The sequence below is a fragment of the Parambassis ranga genome, chromosome 21 (assembly GCF_900634625.1).
Source record: "Parambassis ranga chromosome 21, fParRan2.1, whole genome shotgun sequence".
Classification (NCBI taxonomy): domain Eukaryota; kingdom Metazoa; phylum Chordata; class Actinopteri; family Ambassidae; genus Parambassis; species Parambassis ranga.
In genome coordinates this window covers 16,693,910-16,710,373 of record NC_041041.1, presented here as the reverse complement: position 1 = coordinate 16,710,373, position 16,464 = coordinate 16,693,910, and the positions used below count along the sequence as shown (strand labels likewise).

At 42.1% G+C, this 16,464-nt stretch overlaps 1 protein-coding gene across 11 annotated transcripts in view; it reads right to left on the bottom strand.

Annotated features, from left to right (window-relative positions):
• tns1b (tensin 1b) overlaps positions 1–16,464 on the bottom strand; it is a 134,043-nt gene that overhangs the window by 32,038 nt on the left and 85,541 nt on the right. For 10 of the 11 annotated variants that reach the window (XM_028393953.1, XM_028393962.1, XM_028393952.1 and 7 more), the window contains 6 exons: positions 12,546–12,587; positions 6,698–6,747; positions 3,384–3,555; positions 3,000–3,050; positions 2,798–2,920; positions 631–695 (listed from right to left, as the gene is read on the bottom strand). In XM_028393953.1, the coding sequence (XP_028249754.1) occupies positions 631–695; positions 2,798–2,920; positions 3,000–3,050; positions 3,384–3,555; positions 6,698–6,747; positions 12,546–12,587 (503 nt within the window). Of the gene's footprint in view, positions 1–630; positions 696–2,797; positions 2,921–2,999; positions 3,051–3,383; positions 3,556–6,697; positions 6,748–9,776; positions 10,084–12,545; positions 12,588–16,464 lie in introns of those variants that run through there. The other variant, XM_028393961.1, reaches the window with a different exon arrangement.

Sequence of the window (16,464 nt, the reverse complement as noted above, 5' to 3'; positions counted from 1 at the left end):
TAAAAACATCAACATCAACATAGACTCTGCATCAACACTTTGACACATTCTACAGGCGTGTTTTTTAAGTATTTCTAGTCTATTATATAGTGAGGAGAATTTTCAACGTGTGTCCAGCATGCACCTACAGCCTGTTACTTCTGCATAATCTATATTCAAGTAATAGTGCTGTTCCTGGCCAATCAGAGCTGCTTTCAAAACAACAGGAAGTCATGCGCTCCCTCTGATTGTTTCTGTAACAGAATGCCATTCTATTTGGTCCTATCTGGAAACAAATCCAATAAAAATAAACAAAAAAAGAGGTCACATAATTTGAGTCTTGCGATACAGCGACTATTAGAGATAACTCATTCCTTTCTGCTTGTAATTATATCAAACACTTTTCTCTGGATTTCTCAAGTGCACCTTTCCTTTTCCTCAGTCTTATGACAAACAATGCTCTCCGTCTGATGTCTGCTCGCTGTTATCTTTCATCTCTGTCTTGCAGTATTCTGGCTCTAGAAAATCCCAGATTCCATCTTTATGTCCATCTCTCTCTCTCTCTCTCTCTCTCTCTCTCTCCTTCACTGTCTGCCTTTCAAAGTGTGCAGCATGCAACTCATTCAGCTACAGTCAGGATCATAGACTTACCTGGCAGATATGTTGCTGTAATGCATGTAGGCTGCCACCACCACTCCAGTTCTGCCGCGGTTACCCTGAAAAGACACCAGTCAAGCAGGAGTAAGCTACTTTTAGGTTAACATGCAAACAATAGTGTTGTTGTGGATGTTATTTAAGCACTGACTATAGAAAAACGTAGGAGCCATGTGAAATAAGCAATATATCATTAAATCCATTAAATCTGGTCTTTTCAGTCTTTTAGCATTGTTTAGTACCATAGTGTCAAAACTTTTTTTTTTTAAATTCCATGCCTGCAGTTCACAACAGGGTCCAAGCTGAGAAAACACTTACCCCCCAGAGTCACAGAAAACATTATACAAGCTGAGAACTCAACATGACTAGTAAACTGCAGTAATGTGTAAAATTGTTGGAGTTACCACCGTACAGTGTTATACCTTCACGAGGCAGTCAATTTACTCATATGTATAGAAAAGACATTTGAAATCATATAAGAGGGAATTAATAACTCAAAAGCTGATTGTCTGCAGAACATTAAGGAATTCATTGGAATTTGGTGCTTCACGGCCAGAGAAAACAGAGAGGAGGGGCTTCTGCTTAGTGGACCTCTGTAAAGCAACAGCAAGTAATAAGAGGAGTTTATGGGGGGCCCCAGTCAACCTGGTGAAGCTATCTGAGTGATCACGATGTTTGTATCCAACACTCCTCTGTCTATTGGTCTTTTTCCTATGATGAATTTAATGATTTTGTGCAACTTCATCCAAAAGACACTACCACTGTCAGACAGCGACTCCTTCAGCTATCCCTGCCTGCTGCAGGCCAGCTCTGCACCGCTCTCCTTACCAGCTGCCAGCGTGTGACTCTCACATTTGTCGGTCTCTTTCTTTGTACCTTTGCCTAATTTCTCTATGCTGTCTTCTGCTTGTATAAGTAGCCCTGAGAGTCAAGTATTGAGCCATGAAATTTGTGACAAGCTTGTGAAAACACTGGGGTAAGGTTTTAGCAGGAGCTACAGAGTCCACTGGTCACGAGAAGGTGAGCTCTGAGAGCAGGCAGCGTAGAGGGAGGGGAGACATTGTTTATTTACACATACTAAGTATTTTCTAATGATACAAAGCTGACTCAACATTGTGATGTCCTTAGAGATGTAAAATGACATCTTGTTATCCTTTTAGATATTCCTGTGAAATGTCTTCTTTGTCTGTATTTGACAATAAAATAAATAAAATAAAATAAAAAAATGAAGTAACTCAGACCACTGCTCTGACCTGGAGACATAAAATGTCAATGTAAACACATCTAAAGAACAGTACATATGTGCTGTGTTATCTAAGCCCTGTGTAATACTGCAATCACTTCCCACGTCTAAGCGTCTATCTTTAAAGCCAGGCTCATCGTAAAGGATAAGTGTGTTCTGCATTATAAATATCACGGCTGCAGTTACAGTGTGAAGCCCAGTGGAAATGATTTGTTGATACGTGGAAACCCTACCCGACCTGCTTCCTTAGTGACCACCACAACTTCCAAGCCCACATGCTCATGAGCTGTGTTACTCAACTCCCAGAAAAAAAATAACAGCAGTTGTTATAGCAGCCGGGTTGTTTGTGACCTCCCTGTGGGAACATGCTGGAATGAGGCGCAGAGCTTTAGGATCCCACGTTGCAAAATACAGTGAGGAACACTGCTGGGCTAACGTGAAAATGATTAGGTATTACATTTGGGACATCGGCATAGTAGTTCTATTTGGATACACATTTTATGGTTTGTGTCAGCATACTCAGGAGCCAGAGGACTGTGGCTTGCCACAAGTACGTTTAGGCAACAACAGGAAAATACTGGTCAATTCAGTTTTTATGGTATTGTTAAGGGTAAAAAGGTAAACAAACCTAAGCAGCCATGATGACTATCGTGCCTTAACACCCTAATTTGTGTTTCCCTAACCCTCATCTAGCTCAACCCAACCCAAACAAGCACACAAAGAGACACACACACACACACAAACACTCCTCCCTGAATGTCAGTGTTTCACTCAGGAAGAACACCATTACAGGCGCACACATACAAAAACAGCTGCAGCCTCCGGGGGAGGTGGGGGTCCTGAGAAGAGCCTGAGAGCACCATCTACTGTCCGGAGAGACGTGCTCCTGTCTCACAGCATCCTTTCATCTTTCCCTCTCACCTTGTTGTGTATGACCACCACGTTGTGGCTGTCTGCACTCAGCCACGTGTCCATGGCCTTGCAGATGCTGCAGATTTTGTCCAGGGCTGGAGCGTGGTGGTCCGGCCAGCCGAAGTCCAACACCTGAGAGGGGAGGAGGGAGACAGTGGATTAGACAGGTGCTCTTAAAACATGGGAGGAGAGGAGAGATCCTGCTGTTTACCTTTGGATTAAGCTGGTTGATGTCATAGCGCTTCTCACTGAGGTTGAAGAGCTGAGCGGAACGAAATAATAAAACACTCATTATACATCAGCACCATTAGCACACCTGCTTTTTTGTCAGATTAGCACTGACACTGATTAAAATACTGTGTAACCATGCTTGCTGCTACTTATTGTAATCTTACATTTTTGACTTGTGTTTGAAAAAAGTGACTCCAATATAGCAGAGAGTTACTAGCATCTGACACTAGCTATCATTAGAAAAAGAGAGAATAAGAGTAGTTGACAGCTTGCAGAACAGAAGGAAACCAGCTAATGATGGGCTGATCTGAAAAGCTGGAATCACTCATTCACCTAAACTTGCAACTGTAAGTGAGTGATTTACCAAGTAGTTTGGGCCGTGTTTGGAGCGCAGCATGGAGGCGACCTCCCTCAGGTTGGCGGCATAGCTCTGCTCCTCCACACTGGCGGGGAAGGAGACAGAGATGATCCTCTCTGTGATGTAGACCAGGTCCAGCTCGTAGTTCTCCTCCAGGGCCTGCAGCAGACTCACACTCCTGCAGAGAAATGGAGAGGTATGCTGACTGTGAGTGACCCCACTGCACAACATAACTGATGTAGACCAGTGAAGCGAAGATAGATGTAAAAAGGTGATTAATACCCAGAAGTTATGGAGTACATGTGAGTTATACTCACATGCTTGTGTTTAGCAGGCCAGATAAATTGTTTTTACTTTCACCATAGCAACCAACAAGGCAGTCAGACTGAATCTAGTGAGCTATGCTTTTTTTGATATGGAGATTTCTGTCTGTCAAAAACAGACAGATTGGTCATGTCCACCATGACCAGTGAAGCTGTGCCTTTGGGGTAATAAACATTTCTAACATCTTTGCATCTGAGACATCAGAAGACATCGTCATATTTCCCCAAATCCCAGGTTTGGCTGTACTTTAACCCCCAAAAGCAGAAAAATATGTGGCCGCTTACTTCATCTGAAAACAGCCTGATCGTTCTTAGCAGTGCTTTTCAGATCCACTTGAACACAACGTTCTTTCTCCAAGCCCAGAAGGAATAAATACCCTAATATGGCCAGGGTTATACACCATATTAATACCAAATCCACAATGACATCACAGAATCCTTGCTGGGCTTGAGCTTGCCTCTCAAATGTAAACTCTCCACACTGCATTAAACACATCATGTTGACTTTGGCACTCTGAGAGGAACGCGGTTGAAGAATGTGAGAATCAGATGAAAACACCCGATAATAAAGATACTGCCGCAGAGATAAGAGAACGTGTGCACCTGATGATAGGTAGGAGGTCTTTTTCTACCGGAGACTATTTTCTCAGATCAAGTTAAAACAGGAGGTGATAACAGAGGCTTGGATGAAAAGGATCAGTCTAGAAGAAAGTCTACTACCAAGAAATACTGCAGCCCATGATGGTGCATAAAACCACACCTTGTTGTTTTGTTTCCAGGCTACGTTCTAAGAGACAGAGATGAGCTAAGCTAACTGGCTACTTGCCGACACCTTTACAGGCACAACCTCACCTTACAATAGTGACATTTTTTCATTATCATATGACCTGCTGCTTTAATGCCTCTTTTTGCCTTTGCAGAAAACGTCCACAGACACCATGGAGGAGCAAATTGAGTGAACATGAAGAATGAGATGAAAAGGTTAAGTGAGAGGTGTCCAGACCCAGACTGCAGCATATTTCCCACATTTGTCAGCTGTGAGCAGCCTCTGAGGAAATTGCTCATATGTCTGGGAGAGAGGATCTCGCCAGCTTTACTATACAAATACTGTAACATTCTTTGCACTGTACATCTGGACCCAGTCAAAGCATGCTTACTGGAAATTATTCATCACTAAACATAGGGGAGACATTGATATTTCACACATGTCTGTCTGATGTCTTATCCTTCAGCTGTTCAGAAGAAGAAGTCTTTTACTTTGTGATTCGCAAAGATGAATATACAGCATGCCGTCATTCTTTCTTACTATTCCATTTCCCCTTGTGTCTCTGCATAAGTATGTCTTTTGCTGCTCGGTGCAGACCTGTGGTTTGGTCCTAGTCCAGATGCACCAGCACGCGCTGAGCGGCTGCATGCCAACCTGCCTCTCATCAGCTAAGAGATGAAGTGATTGCTCCTTTTCAGCATATCTGCGTTTGACAAATGACGCATCTCCACACGCTCAATTTGAGCGCTGCAGTGATCTCATCTGTGCTTTTGGACAAACACCAACTATGACCCAGGAATGTTTTATCAAGAAACCTGAGACAATAGGCCATGAAAGAAAAATCTCATCTGATATTTCTTTGCAATAAAAGCCATCAACAACAACATGTTTTGCTTAAGATATATTTTCTCACATCTTTGAGGCTGTTTTTACAACTTTTAGCCTATTTTAGCTTGTTTTGGTTTTCCAACAATCTTGATATTAGTCGGGCCAGCAGCTGTTTTCTGTAACAAAAAAGGCACTGATTAACCCATTATGGATGCTGTTAGCTGATGAAATTTACCAGCTTAACATTGGAAGGTTGTTACGTGCAAACGTTTGTTATGCTGCCCCAAGAGGCCAAGACATAAATGAGTGTAAAGAAAATATAAACTTTGAGCCACTGGTTCAAAGATAATTCGTTTGGTACAAGGATAAAGGACATGCGGTAACCTGTGCGCAGCTCGTTATTACAAGCAGCATGTCAAATAGCAAGTCTGCATTTGTAAGAACACTGTAACAGTGACATGAATTAAATTTTAGATATTATCAATATTTGCAAACCACAATGGGGCATCAAGGAACAGTGATAACTATGTCACAAGATGCCAATTTTTTAGAACTAATTCTGATATATTAACGTTGTATTCATACATGTTTGTTAGTGAGTTGATACATATAAAAGTATCTGGCTTTATAGGAATGTAAATAAGTCTGTCCAGTGTAATTGGATACTTTTGTTAAGCCAGATTATTACATAAGAGGAAACCATCATGACTGCGCCGTTATGCCCGTATGAAAATACTCCGATTTTTCCTTTATATGGATGTAAATCTAGTGTAATCTGCACAGTGACTGAACTCACACGCACTCTGCATGTGCTCCTAAAACTGATGATGTACCAGATGTTTTTACAACTTTATATCAACTCTTTGATTTGCTGAAGAGGAGCCAAACTGCCCACACAGCACATCAACATGAACTATTGTGGTGTCAACTTTAACATGTTAATTACACAACTGACAACATCTGTGACTCCCTAAGGACCGAGGTGAGAGGGGCTGACACCAAATATCTTTGTGTCCAACAAAACAGTGTGAGGTCCAGTTCAACAGCAGGGCATGTTGCTGCACTAATTCCCCCAGTAAAACCAGCCAATATCATCTTACATCTAAACGTTTCTAATTCTTCACATCTCACGCTGAATGTCACAGAGGACGGGTGAAGCTTAGCTTAATATTTATTTCACCTCCTACATTACACATCTGAACTTCTGGACAAAACAGCTGAGATTAGTTCTTAAAATAATTCTGCAAGTACGAACAAAACAATACAAATGAGGCCTTTTATGGGAAATGTGAAGGAGAGGAGGCAGAAACTGGAGGAGACAGGACAAAAGTAAGGAAAGGAGGAGGAGGAGAGGACTCAACAACAAGATGATACAGGAAATGAGAAAGGAGGAGAGGATCTACCTTGATGGTCTGCGCCGTGACTCCATGCTCTTTGAGGATTTTGTTGAGCCCTGCAGAAGACAAAGAAAAACATCAGGTCTTTGTAATCGTTATCCCTCCTTTGACTACCAGCTATCACCCCATTTAATGGCTGTTATCATCCTATCAGATGACCAGTATCACTTGTGTTAAACGCCTGTTATCACTCAGTTAATATCATCCTATCCCATGGGCTTTACATCATCCCATCAAGTGACTGATTCTCTCATCCTATTAAATGGCAAACATCATGTGTTATCATCCAACTTAATGTGAGCATTGCAAACTACGTTTATGACCTGTTGTTTTATTTATAACATCTAAGTAGTTTTGTGCACAACCAATAAAAATACAAAAAATGAGGTCGTCTTCTTCCAATAGTTCTGTTTTTCACTCACTTTCATTTTCTGTTTCTTACTTTACTTCGTCCTCATCAATAGATGACAACAGACTTTCTGGCCTACCAGTAGCTACAATAAGACCCTTCTTGCCATAGACTGCCACTGATAATGACATCTCAATGGACAATAGACAGCTTTCAAAATGCCTGTTTAATATCTACATCCAATATCCCCTACTTATCTTAAAAGTAAAACCACATGTCAACACTAGTTCCTCTGATTGTGTGATGTGTGTGACGCTCAGTCTTGTTATTGTTGAGAGCAACAGTTGTCCTGACTTGATCCACATCACATAGCAGCACTTAATATCGCTAAAATCAGCCTGAAGGTAAACTCATGTGTGAGCAGAGTCCTGTGCTGTAATCAGTACAATGTGCATAGAGTTTTGCATAATTTTCATTCCTTTTCACACACACTACAAAGTGTGTATCACACCGTAGATGAGCTGTGCAATACAACAAAAGCATGGTTTCACATGGCACTCTCATAAAGCAAAGCAGAGGGGCCCGTTCAGAGGAAGTGCGGCTGAAGGTGATTGACGGTGTTTGGCTCCACTATGCCTGGCATGCCCAGCCTCCCCCTCAGACCAGCCCGGGAGAGGGTCAGAGGGCGCATGGACTTGTTCACTCCCCTGCAGTGTTTGGGTCACATGTACACAGGAGGGGGCTGTTATCCATCATCATCCATTAGATCAGATTGGCTGGCTGACCGTCAGCGTCAAGCACACCACTGACCTTCCTGGATGAGCATCAGCACGCTCGGCTCTGCTAACAGCTGTCTGTGAGGGATGTTCTTAATATTAATATTGCCTACACAAAATGATGAATCTGAGCCACGTTTCCCACACACAAAGTGCCAAACATTAACATCCAAGTGATGTTTAGAAGTTTTTGCTAACACCAGATCGGTGACTAAGTTCGTTGTATGCCTCAGCATGTCACAATTTTGAGTGAAATGTCATAATTAGTGCATAAATTATAGCCAAAAACAAGTTTTGTGAGGTTACAACAACCATTCATCTTTGACCGACAAGTTCATCCTTGAGTCCGAGGGCAGAGTTCAGAAGAATAGGACAGATGGATGTACATACACCAAAAACACAAATCTAGTAACTACACTCTGACTGAAGTGTAGTTATCACACTCTATACAGTCAGAGTGTAGTTCAGACTGAACTGGCAGATGCAAATTGAATAGAAAGGACATATTAACACCTCGAAAATCGTATTTTTGCACACAGCTTCCAGTTCATCATAATGAGCTAAACTGATGAGGTGCAGTTTTACCACTCTGCATGTGGCAATGTCAACAACACAATGCAGTAAACACATCTGACACAACATGAGAAAATGAATTCAAGAATTCAAAGCTCAATAAGATCACAATACTTTCAAACCATACATTATGTTGAGCTTCATAATGTCTTGTTCTGTTTGTTTAGCTACAGGAAGGCTATTTAATTGTGGAACTATACAGTACAACAGTCTAGTCCAAAGAAACAAAGCCAAGCACACATGGGCTCAAACTGATCCCACGATAAAGTGTAGTACAGCCAGTCTAATCTGACAAATTCTATACTCCACTATGCATTCTAAATGTTCACATGAGTCTGTTGCCAAACTGAGGTGACACAGAGCAAATCCCCCCTTTTTCTGTCTGGACTTTGGCCTAAACGTTTCAGCATGTTGTAAAGTGGAGCGAGTCGCCAGAGGAGGACAGAGATGAATGAGCAAGAAACAGCCCCAAGGACAGGGTTCAGTGACAGACACTTGTGCTGAGTGGTGCTGGGGGACCTGCAGCATCAGGAAAAACTCAAACTTCTCTCAGAGGCTCGCTGTGAGGTGATCAAAACATCCTCCAGCATGCAAACACACAAGTCTTAATTAGAGACTGTGGGAGCGTTCTGTGGAGCTGTCGTTTGTATTGTGCAGTTAGTTCATAGTTTTTGCTTCAAATTAGTCCAAATTTGTGCACAGTGGATTTTATGAGCCACGAGATTCAAGTTAAAGTACAACCATCTGGGTAAATAAAAGCATTGCAGTGAAGCCATGGTCAGTAATAAGACAGTAACTTTCACTGTGGTCACACTGATGTTATTGTCACTGAAAAACTGAAAGATGTGTTCGTTAAAGCAGCAGAACTCTATGAATGGACTGTACACAAGCTAAGTATTGCCTCGTGTTTTAACTGGTCTGAAGCAGCAGGACAGAAAACATCAATCGTATCAGTTTCCCAACACAGCCGAATTAAAGACGTTAGCTGCTGAACCCCACAGAATCTGGATCTGCAGACCTGTTTCTCTCCTTTGAGAACTTGAAATGGGAAAGGGAGGAGGGGGAGGGGGAGGGTGGTAAGGCAAGGTAGTGGGTGAGGTAAAAAAAGGAGGTGGGGCTGGAGTGGGGGGTCCTGCAGGCCCTGTTTCCAGATGAAAACCATCTGGGAAGGTTGACTTTACAAGCAGGCCATACAAATTAACCATCTGAGAAAGAGCAAGGGAGTGAAGGAGGGGAGGGAGGGTAAAAGACGTTGGGGGCTGGTAAAAGTCCGTGAGAGAAACGTTTTCTGTGACAAAGAAAAAAAAAGCGCGCAAGAAGAGGAGAGGAAGCAACAGGAGGCACTAAATCCATCCACCCATCCATCGGGCTGTCCGCTGCGTCCTACCTTTCTGAAAAGGTAGCCCGTACTCCATCGCCATGCCCCCCTCAGAGAGGAGAGACGCCTTCTTAAAGACCCTCCTCGGTTCATCTCTGGATAGCTCCCTCCGTCTCTCACTGCTTTGTGCCAGGCAGTGAAGTTTCCTTTGTGAAACCTCTCCCTTTTCACTGACAGCAGAGGACAAGAAGAAGAAGAAGAAGAAAAAAACCCCAAGGGCTCTATTTTGGGCAGTTGCCTGCAGTGGGCTACTGCTCAGACCAGACTCCTCCACAGCGCTCCTCGTCTTGTCCTTCTGTCCGCTCTGTGCTCTCTCTCTTTCTCTCTCTGTGTTTGCCACCCTCCCCCTCCCTCTCTGCCTCCCATCATGTTATCTCTCCCCCTCATATTCAACTTTTCCCTCCCATGTCTCTTTCTCATCTGTGTACGGATCTAAATTGCCATTGCTAACCCTTTCCGTCTCTTTAGGCAAACATGTGGGACGTGATGCATGTTTGTACACATAAACACACACAGATCAGCTGACTGGAGCTCCTTACCACTGCGTGTCTTTAGTCATGTCCACTCAAATATACTCGTGTGTAAATCTCCAAGTGCAAATCAAAAAAACTGTCGCTTTCAAACAAAAGCACATTTTTATTTTAACACATAAAGCCTGCACTCATTAAGAGCAAAGAAAAAGAAGCAGACCAAAGCAGCTGAGGCAGAAACTGACAAGGTGAAGCGAGAGAAGCTCATGTAGTCATAAGACGAATCTTTTTGATGCTCTGAGGCGATGAGGCATGGCCACACATCCGCCAGCCATTGCAGTGTAACCTCAGTAATAATGCCCATGACCAGACAGCAGCAGCTGCTCTCATACTTCAATACATGCAGACATGTGATCATATAAAGATCACAAGCCCAGGCAACTGTACTGTAGAACAAACCCAAGGGATAACATAGGAAATGCCAATAAAAGCAGCCGCACACACACACACACACAAAGAAGGCATGCTGGTGTATTTGTGTTTATTTTTGGTTCTTGTGGGGAAAGTGGGCACTTGGCTTTGGGTGGTAACTCTAAATTGGTTACTTGATCCTTCCTTTCTCAGACAAAATACAACTCACAGGAAGTTGTGTCACAGACAAATAGTGCCCAAAGTCCAAAGCAAACACATATACTCTAATTTTGTGTGTGTTGTCCAAACATGCACATATGGAGGGCATCATTACTTTGAATTTATTGGTAGTAAGAAGTATTTTAGGGCCATCAATCGGAGACTTAAAACAGCAATATAAAGGATAAAGTTTGTAACTACCTCAACCTCAAGAGCTCATGATCCAGAGAGGTTCACAAGGACATGTTGTCAACACTTGAGCACAGTGAAGAAGAGGGATGCTGGCTTCACATGTTGCAGCGAGCACCTGGAAAATGATCTTTGTCCATTGATTTTGGGCATGGTCTTGATAGATTGCACACTAGTATATTGCTATAGAGCTGGGTATCTCAGAGGAATGTGTCCATGCTATTATTGACAACAAACTCGAAATGACTAAGATGGCTGGGCCAGATATGAAACGCATTCTGTACATTTTTCATAATTTTTCATCAGATTCTAAATGACTTCACCACTACCACCAAGAAAGTCAAATCAGTGCGGTCCACAGTCATTGACAGCTTTTTCTGAAACATAAAATGAGTGCAGACTACAGATTGACTGGAAAAGAGTTATAGAGAGTCCTACTGCACAGATCCCAGACAGTCATCAGGGAGATTTTCAGTGTTTGACAAGAGGAGAGAAGAGAGGAGGAGTCCACCATGATAACACTTCAGCCTGTTAGTCCACAGTGGTGGGGGCTTCCCTCAGACTATCAACTATTCCCCAAGGTAAGATGGTCACCATCTTGACAGTGATGACATAATATCTGCTGTAGCTCCACTTTCAGGAGATCTAAGATATCAACTTTTAAAAAAGGGGGAATTGTATCTGTGTAACAAGCTGCATTATTCTCACAGCATATGTAGTTGACTTATTGCGTTGGTAATAACTGTTACTGCAGCCTAGTAAATAACAACAGAATAGGGTTGGTCAATAAGGGCCCTGGAGTTCACCTGTTGAACATGTTTGTCTTTTTATTATAAAGCACACTTCCAAAACTACAAGTGAAATGTTGCAATTACCCAATTTTATCCACACCTTGACATTTTATATGCTATAACATCAATGATTCCCAAACTTTACTCACAAATTGTTTTTTTAATTGTTTTTGCAGAATGTAAACCAGAGATGAGTGATTATGGTCTGGATTGTTTGAAGTTTGTGATACTGGGTAGATACTGACCCAGCTGGCCCTGATCTTTAAGCTGCTGCATGAGTGTGCACACAGAGAAGGTGACAAATAAAAGATTTAAAATGGCACTCATTGAAAAAACAATCAAATGTGCCTCCAAAAACAAAGTAGCATCAGCTGATCTGTAAAGCTATCTGGCTCAACCCCCAGCCATGAACTCCCTAATAATATGTTTAAATGTTTTATACTGTTTTCAGATAAGACAGTCAGCCATTATCTGGTATAAGATGTGTGAACACTGACTGACTCTGCAGTGTTTTATGTAGAATAAGCCCAGTGCGGTCTTCCATGCCACCTGGGACGCCTCCATCTACTCATAATTAGTACTAAACACATCTAAGCTGTCAGCCTGTGTTATGCAGGCAGATTCATCAGCTCCTACACTTCAGTACTCCAAGCAAACAGTGAGTAACGTAAAAAAAGAAAAGGTCTGTTGAAACTCACCATGGTGTCTACATGTTTGAGAGGGAGGTCGCTGCTTGGCGCCTGAAACAACACAGAAACAAGACAGAAGCTGAGATCAGTAACCTGCCAATACATTTCATTTCTCGAGATATTACACCATATTACAATATGTTGTGTTGTAACATCATCTGATCTTATGTCTTGTCAAGGCTACGCTCAGCCCCATTCTTTGCCCTAATGTGGCTTGGAGCAGAGTGGGACTCCACCTTGAATGCGTGGGACCATCTATAATCCCTCTGAGCAAATATTTACACAAAGAGACAGGTCTGCTTCCATTAGCCAAGACCAGAGAGTCCAGCCGTGGAACTCTTATTTTCAAAGCCATATACAGATATGAACAGAGAGAGAGGCAGGCACAGAGCAGGAGAGGGAAGAGAGACACTGAGAGACATCAAGAGAAAGACAAAAGGAAAATGAATATTGAGAAAACAACTACACAACAAGACAGAAGGAGAGGCAGGGTTGGGGGTATGGAGAACAGCAGAAGCCAAGATCAGAGCATGAACCTGTGTGAGCTCTCACTGACACATGCAGATGTTACTTAAATCAAGCATAAAATCAGTCAGGTCTACACTGAAAAAAGTCAATGCAAAGTGGCACCATTTCTGCAAGTAGACTTTACATATAGTACATCTTTGTAGTATATTAAATGAACCATCCACCCAAGCTGACCAGCAGCAAAGAGGCAGATCTTTAAGCTGCAGTGATGTACATACTGTATATTGACTTTGGGCAAACCTAAACACTGAGAAGAAATAAGTTTAACAAAGTTTGAACTGGGATTTCTGTTCTAGTTTTTTTACTGTTAGATTATATATATTTGTTTATTCCATATAACAAAGCCCTTCTAACTTTGTTGAACTTAAAAAAAGCTTCACAAAAAGGAGGAAATGCTCCAAAAATATCCAGACAAACTGAGCTGAGGATCAAAGAGTCTTTTACAAGGACACACTTGGTGAGTAGGACACCTCTCAGCCTCTCATGAACATCTTTAAATTGTGCAAAATAATAGTAATAGTGAAAGAGCTGGAGTAATTTCTGCTGCAAAATTATACAGTGACACATTGAGGAGCAGGTTCTGCACCCAGACCCTTGTATTTTTTGAAGATATATAAATCCCTAAAAGATAAATGCTGCATGCTGACAGAGTGAACAGTACATTGTACATTATTCGAGCAATGTGGCCCAATTCAGTGACACTCGTTTTTACAGGTTTTGTACAATAGGAGCTCTATGGCACAGGCTGTGGTTACACACAATCTAAAGTAATATTGCTGGCTTGGGACGTTGTGACTGTAATAAACCCACCACATTATCTTCTAAATAATAGAGAGTTATCCCATTAAAATATTGATTGGTAATGCAGCACATTATGGTGTAATCCTGCTTAGGGAGAACCACACAGGGAGCTGGGCTGTGACACTAAAGATGATGCTCTGCTTCTGCAGATGGAGTCAGTGGAATATAAACAATAAATGCAAGGGGAAAATTATAGTCTGACTGTGCAGGCCCCAGAATACAGCCTCCAAACGCCCAGACTAAACCACCAACCAGGGAGAGAGCAAGACCTTAGAATCATCTGCACTCTGCTCCACATATCAACCTACAGCAAGAAACAGCTGAAAGCTAAGAAAAAAGGGATTGAATTACCAATATCTGCCATTCAATGTCATTGTGTCTGACAGAATGATCTTTAACTGTGTGCTGTTGTTGACGGACAGAGCTTCCTCTAGGAATAAAGGAAAAGGAAACAGCAGGCTGATGTTTGAGGCTCTAAACGCAGACTGCGGATTTGCCCCAAGGCCAATGCAGCCGCAGGCATTTTCACACAAATAGCGTCTATTGTATGTATACCCAGAAAAATGCGCAGGGACACAAACAATTCTCACAATGATATATTCTAGCATGTGCGTTTCCTCCTCGCCCAATTGCAGCCAGATGGCTGGTTCGTGTCCATGTGTGTGATGACTCTGGGCAGCTCACTCAGAGAGCATGTGAGAGCCTGGGAAGTTGTGTATCAGCAAAATGTCTCACAGAGGAAGTCTTTGCAGTTTCTTGCAGGACACATGACTGTAATGAAACTTTTATTATTAGCAGAAAAACCTTTTTTTTCTTTTTTTTCTTTGAGACTATTTTTGCAGGCTGCGCACAATAAAGCCAGGAACAGACTGTGTTTACATCATCTGCTCCAGCTGTTTGCAGCATCACCGTGAAGGTCAAGAGGTCGATGTCAAAGCTGAGGGACAGGCCACTCATTAAGTTTGTGGTACGTTTAGGATCAGTTGGGGAATCTCTGACATCCCAAACAGTATAACATCAGACAGGCTGCATTCACAAGCTGACACAATAAAATCAACCCCACAGGAAAACATTAAGCAAGTACTGATGTGGTCACAATAAAAGACTGCTTGCATCATTTAAGAAGCCAAAAAATCTTTACACAGCGGACTTCACTTACAGGATGGATCCTAATCCATGCTAAACTCCTGCATCTAGTTCAAGTTACTATGGCGTGCCACAGACCATTTGCAACTGTTGCAAGCAGTGCTGTGGTTCAGTGCTAATTTAGATTTAACACTGCACATCCAACTGCCCCATAAGGGAGCCATTGAGTCAATTAAACAAATATGCGCTTTGAACACAAGAATATCTTTGTTAGGCATCAAGCTGATGTGCCGTCATGTAATACAAGCTTGCCTAAGCATTGTGGGAAGTACTGTGGTTGTAAGGTGTTTGTAGTGTGAAAGCTAGCTGCTAATTAGCTACAGTTTGTACTAGATAATAATGGTATCATAACCAGTGCTACAGAGAGCAAAGGCATGAACCATGTTGTTTAGCCTAGGTGAACCTGCACCTCCCACCCCTCCTCCTCTCCATGGTTTGGTAACAGTGTTACTAGTGTTGATGACCTTTGGTGTCCTATATTTCCACAAGGCAAGGTGGCACTATATATTTATTATGCCATATTTGTATCAGTGGACATTTTTTTCCATCAACCCATTAAACTGGATGTGATGCTTCCTTCAGTCATGGTTAACCTGATTCTTAAAGGTAAAGAAAATGCAGTAATTGCAAAGCCACAATGAGACAGTGTGTGTCATTAAAGGAAATGTGGTTGACAGTGATGCAAATCACAATCCTGAGTCATACGAGGAAGAACTGAATTCTCATATATCCTGAATCATGCAGCCCCTCCTCACAGTGAGCATCCCCTCTTCTGAAAACTGCATGAATGTACTGTGGCCCAATAGCAAATGTCAGCCGCACAACCACAGCAGACTGCAGGAGGATAATCATAAATTAACCTTATGAAAAAAGATTGAGGAGTAAGAAGAAAAACCACTGATGTGTGGCCAAGAGCTTTGCAGCACCTGCAAAGACAAACCTCACAATATGTCAGCAGTAAGAATGCAAGCTTCTGATTATGCTTCACAGAAATGAAATATAGTGTGGGCTGTTTTTCTGAAGCTTTCTAGTTGAACTCTCAATTGAGTAAACACTGGATGTTCAGATTTTCTGACTGCTTGGCACATCCCTCCCTCGAGCCATGTCGTCATTTAGAGCCAAGTCAGCTGAGCATCATGTTGGATTTTTTTTCATAAGAGGGCTAAATACAGGCTGTTGATCTCCCAATGTGGCAGCATTATAGTCTCAAACAAAACAGACTAAAAGCATAGTTGCTTAAATGAAAAACAATGTTCAAAATCAGATGCTGTGAGCTGCGTACTGCCACGATTACATTCATTATCTGATGTACTGCACACTTAGTATTTTAAGAAACACGAGCACACATGTTTGTCCATCAATTCCAAAACACTCTGATCAGAATGAACACACCAAAGCAACAACCAGAATAAAAGAAACTGTAGGCGGGTTCTTTCCCTACCTCCACACATTA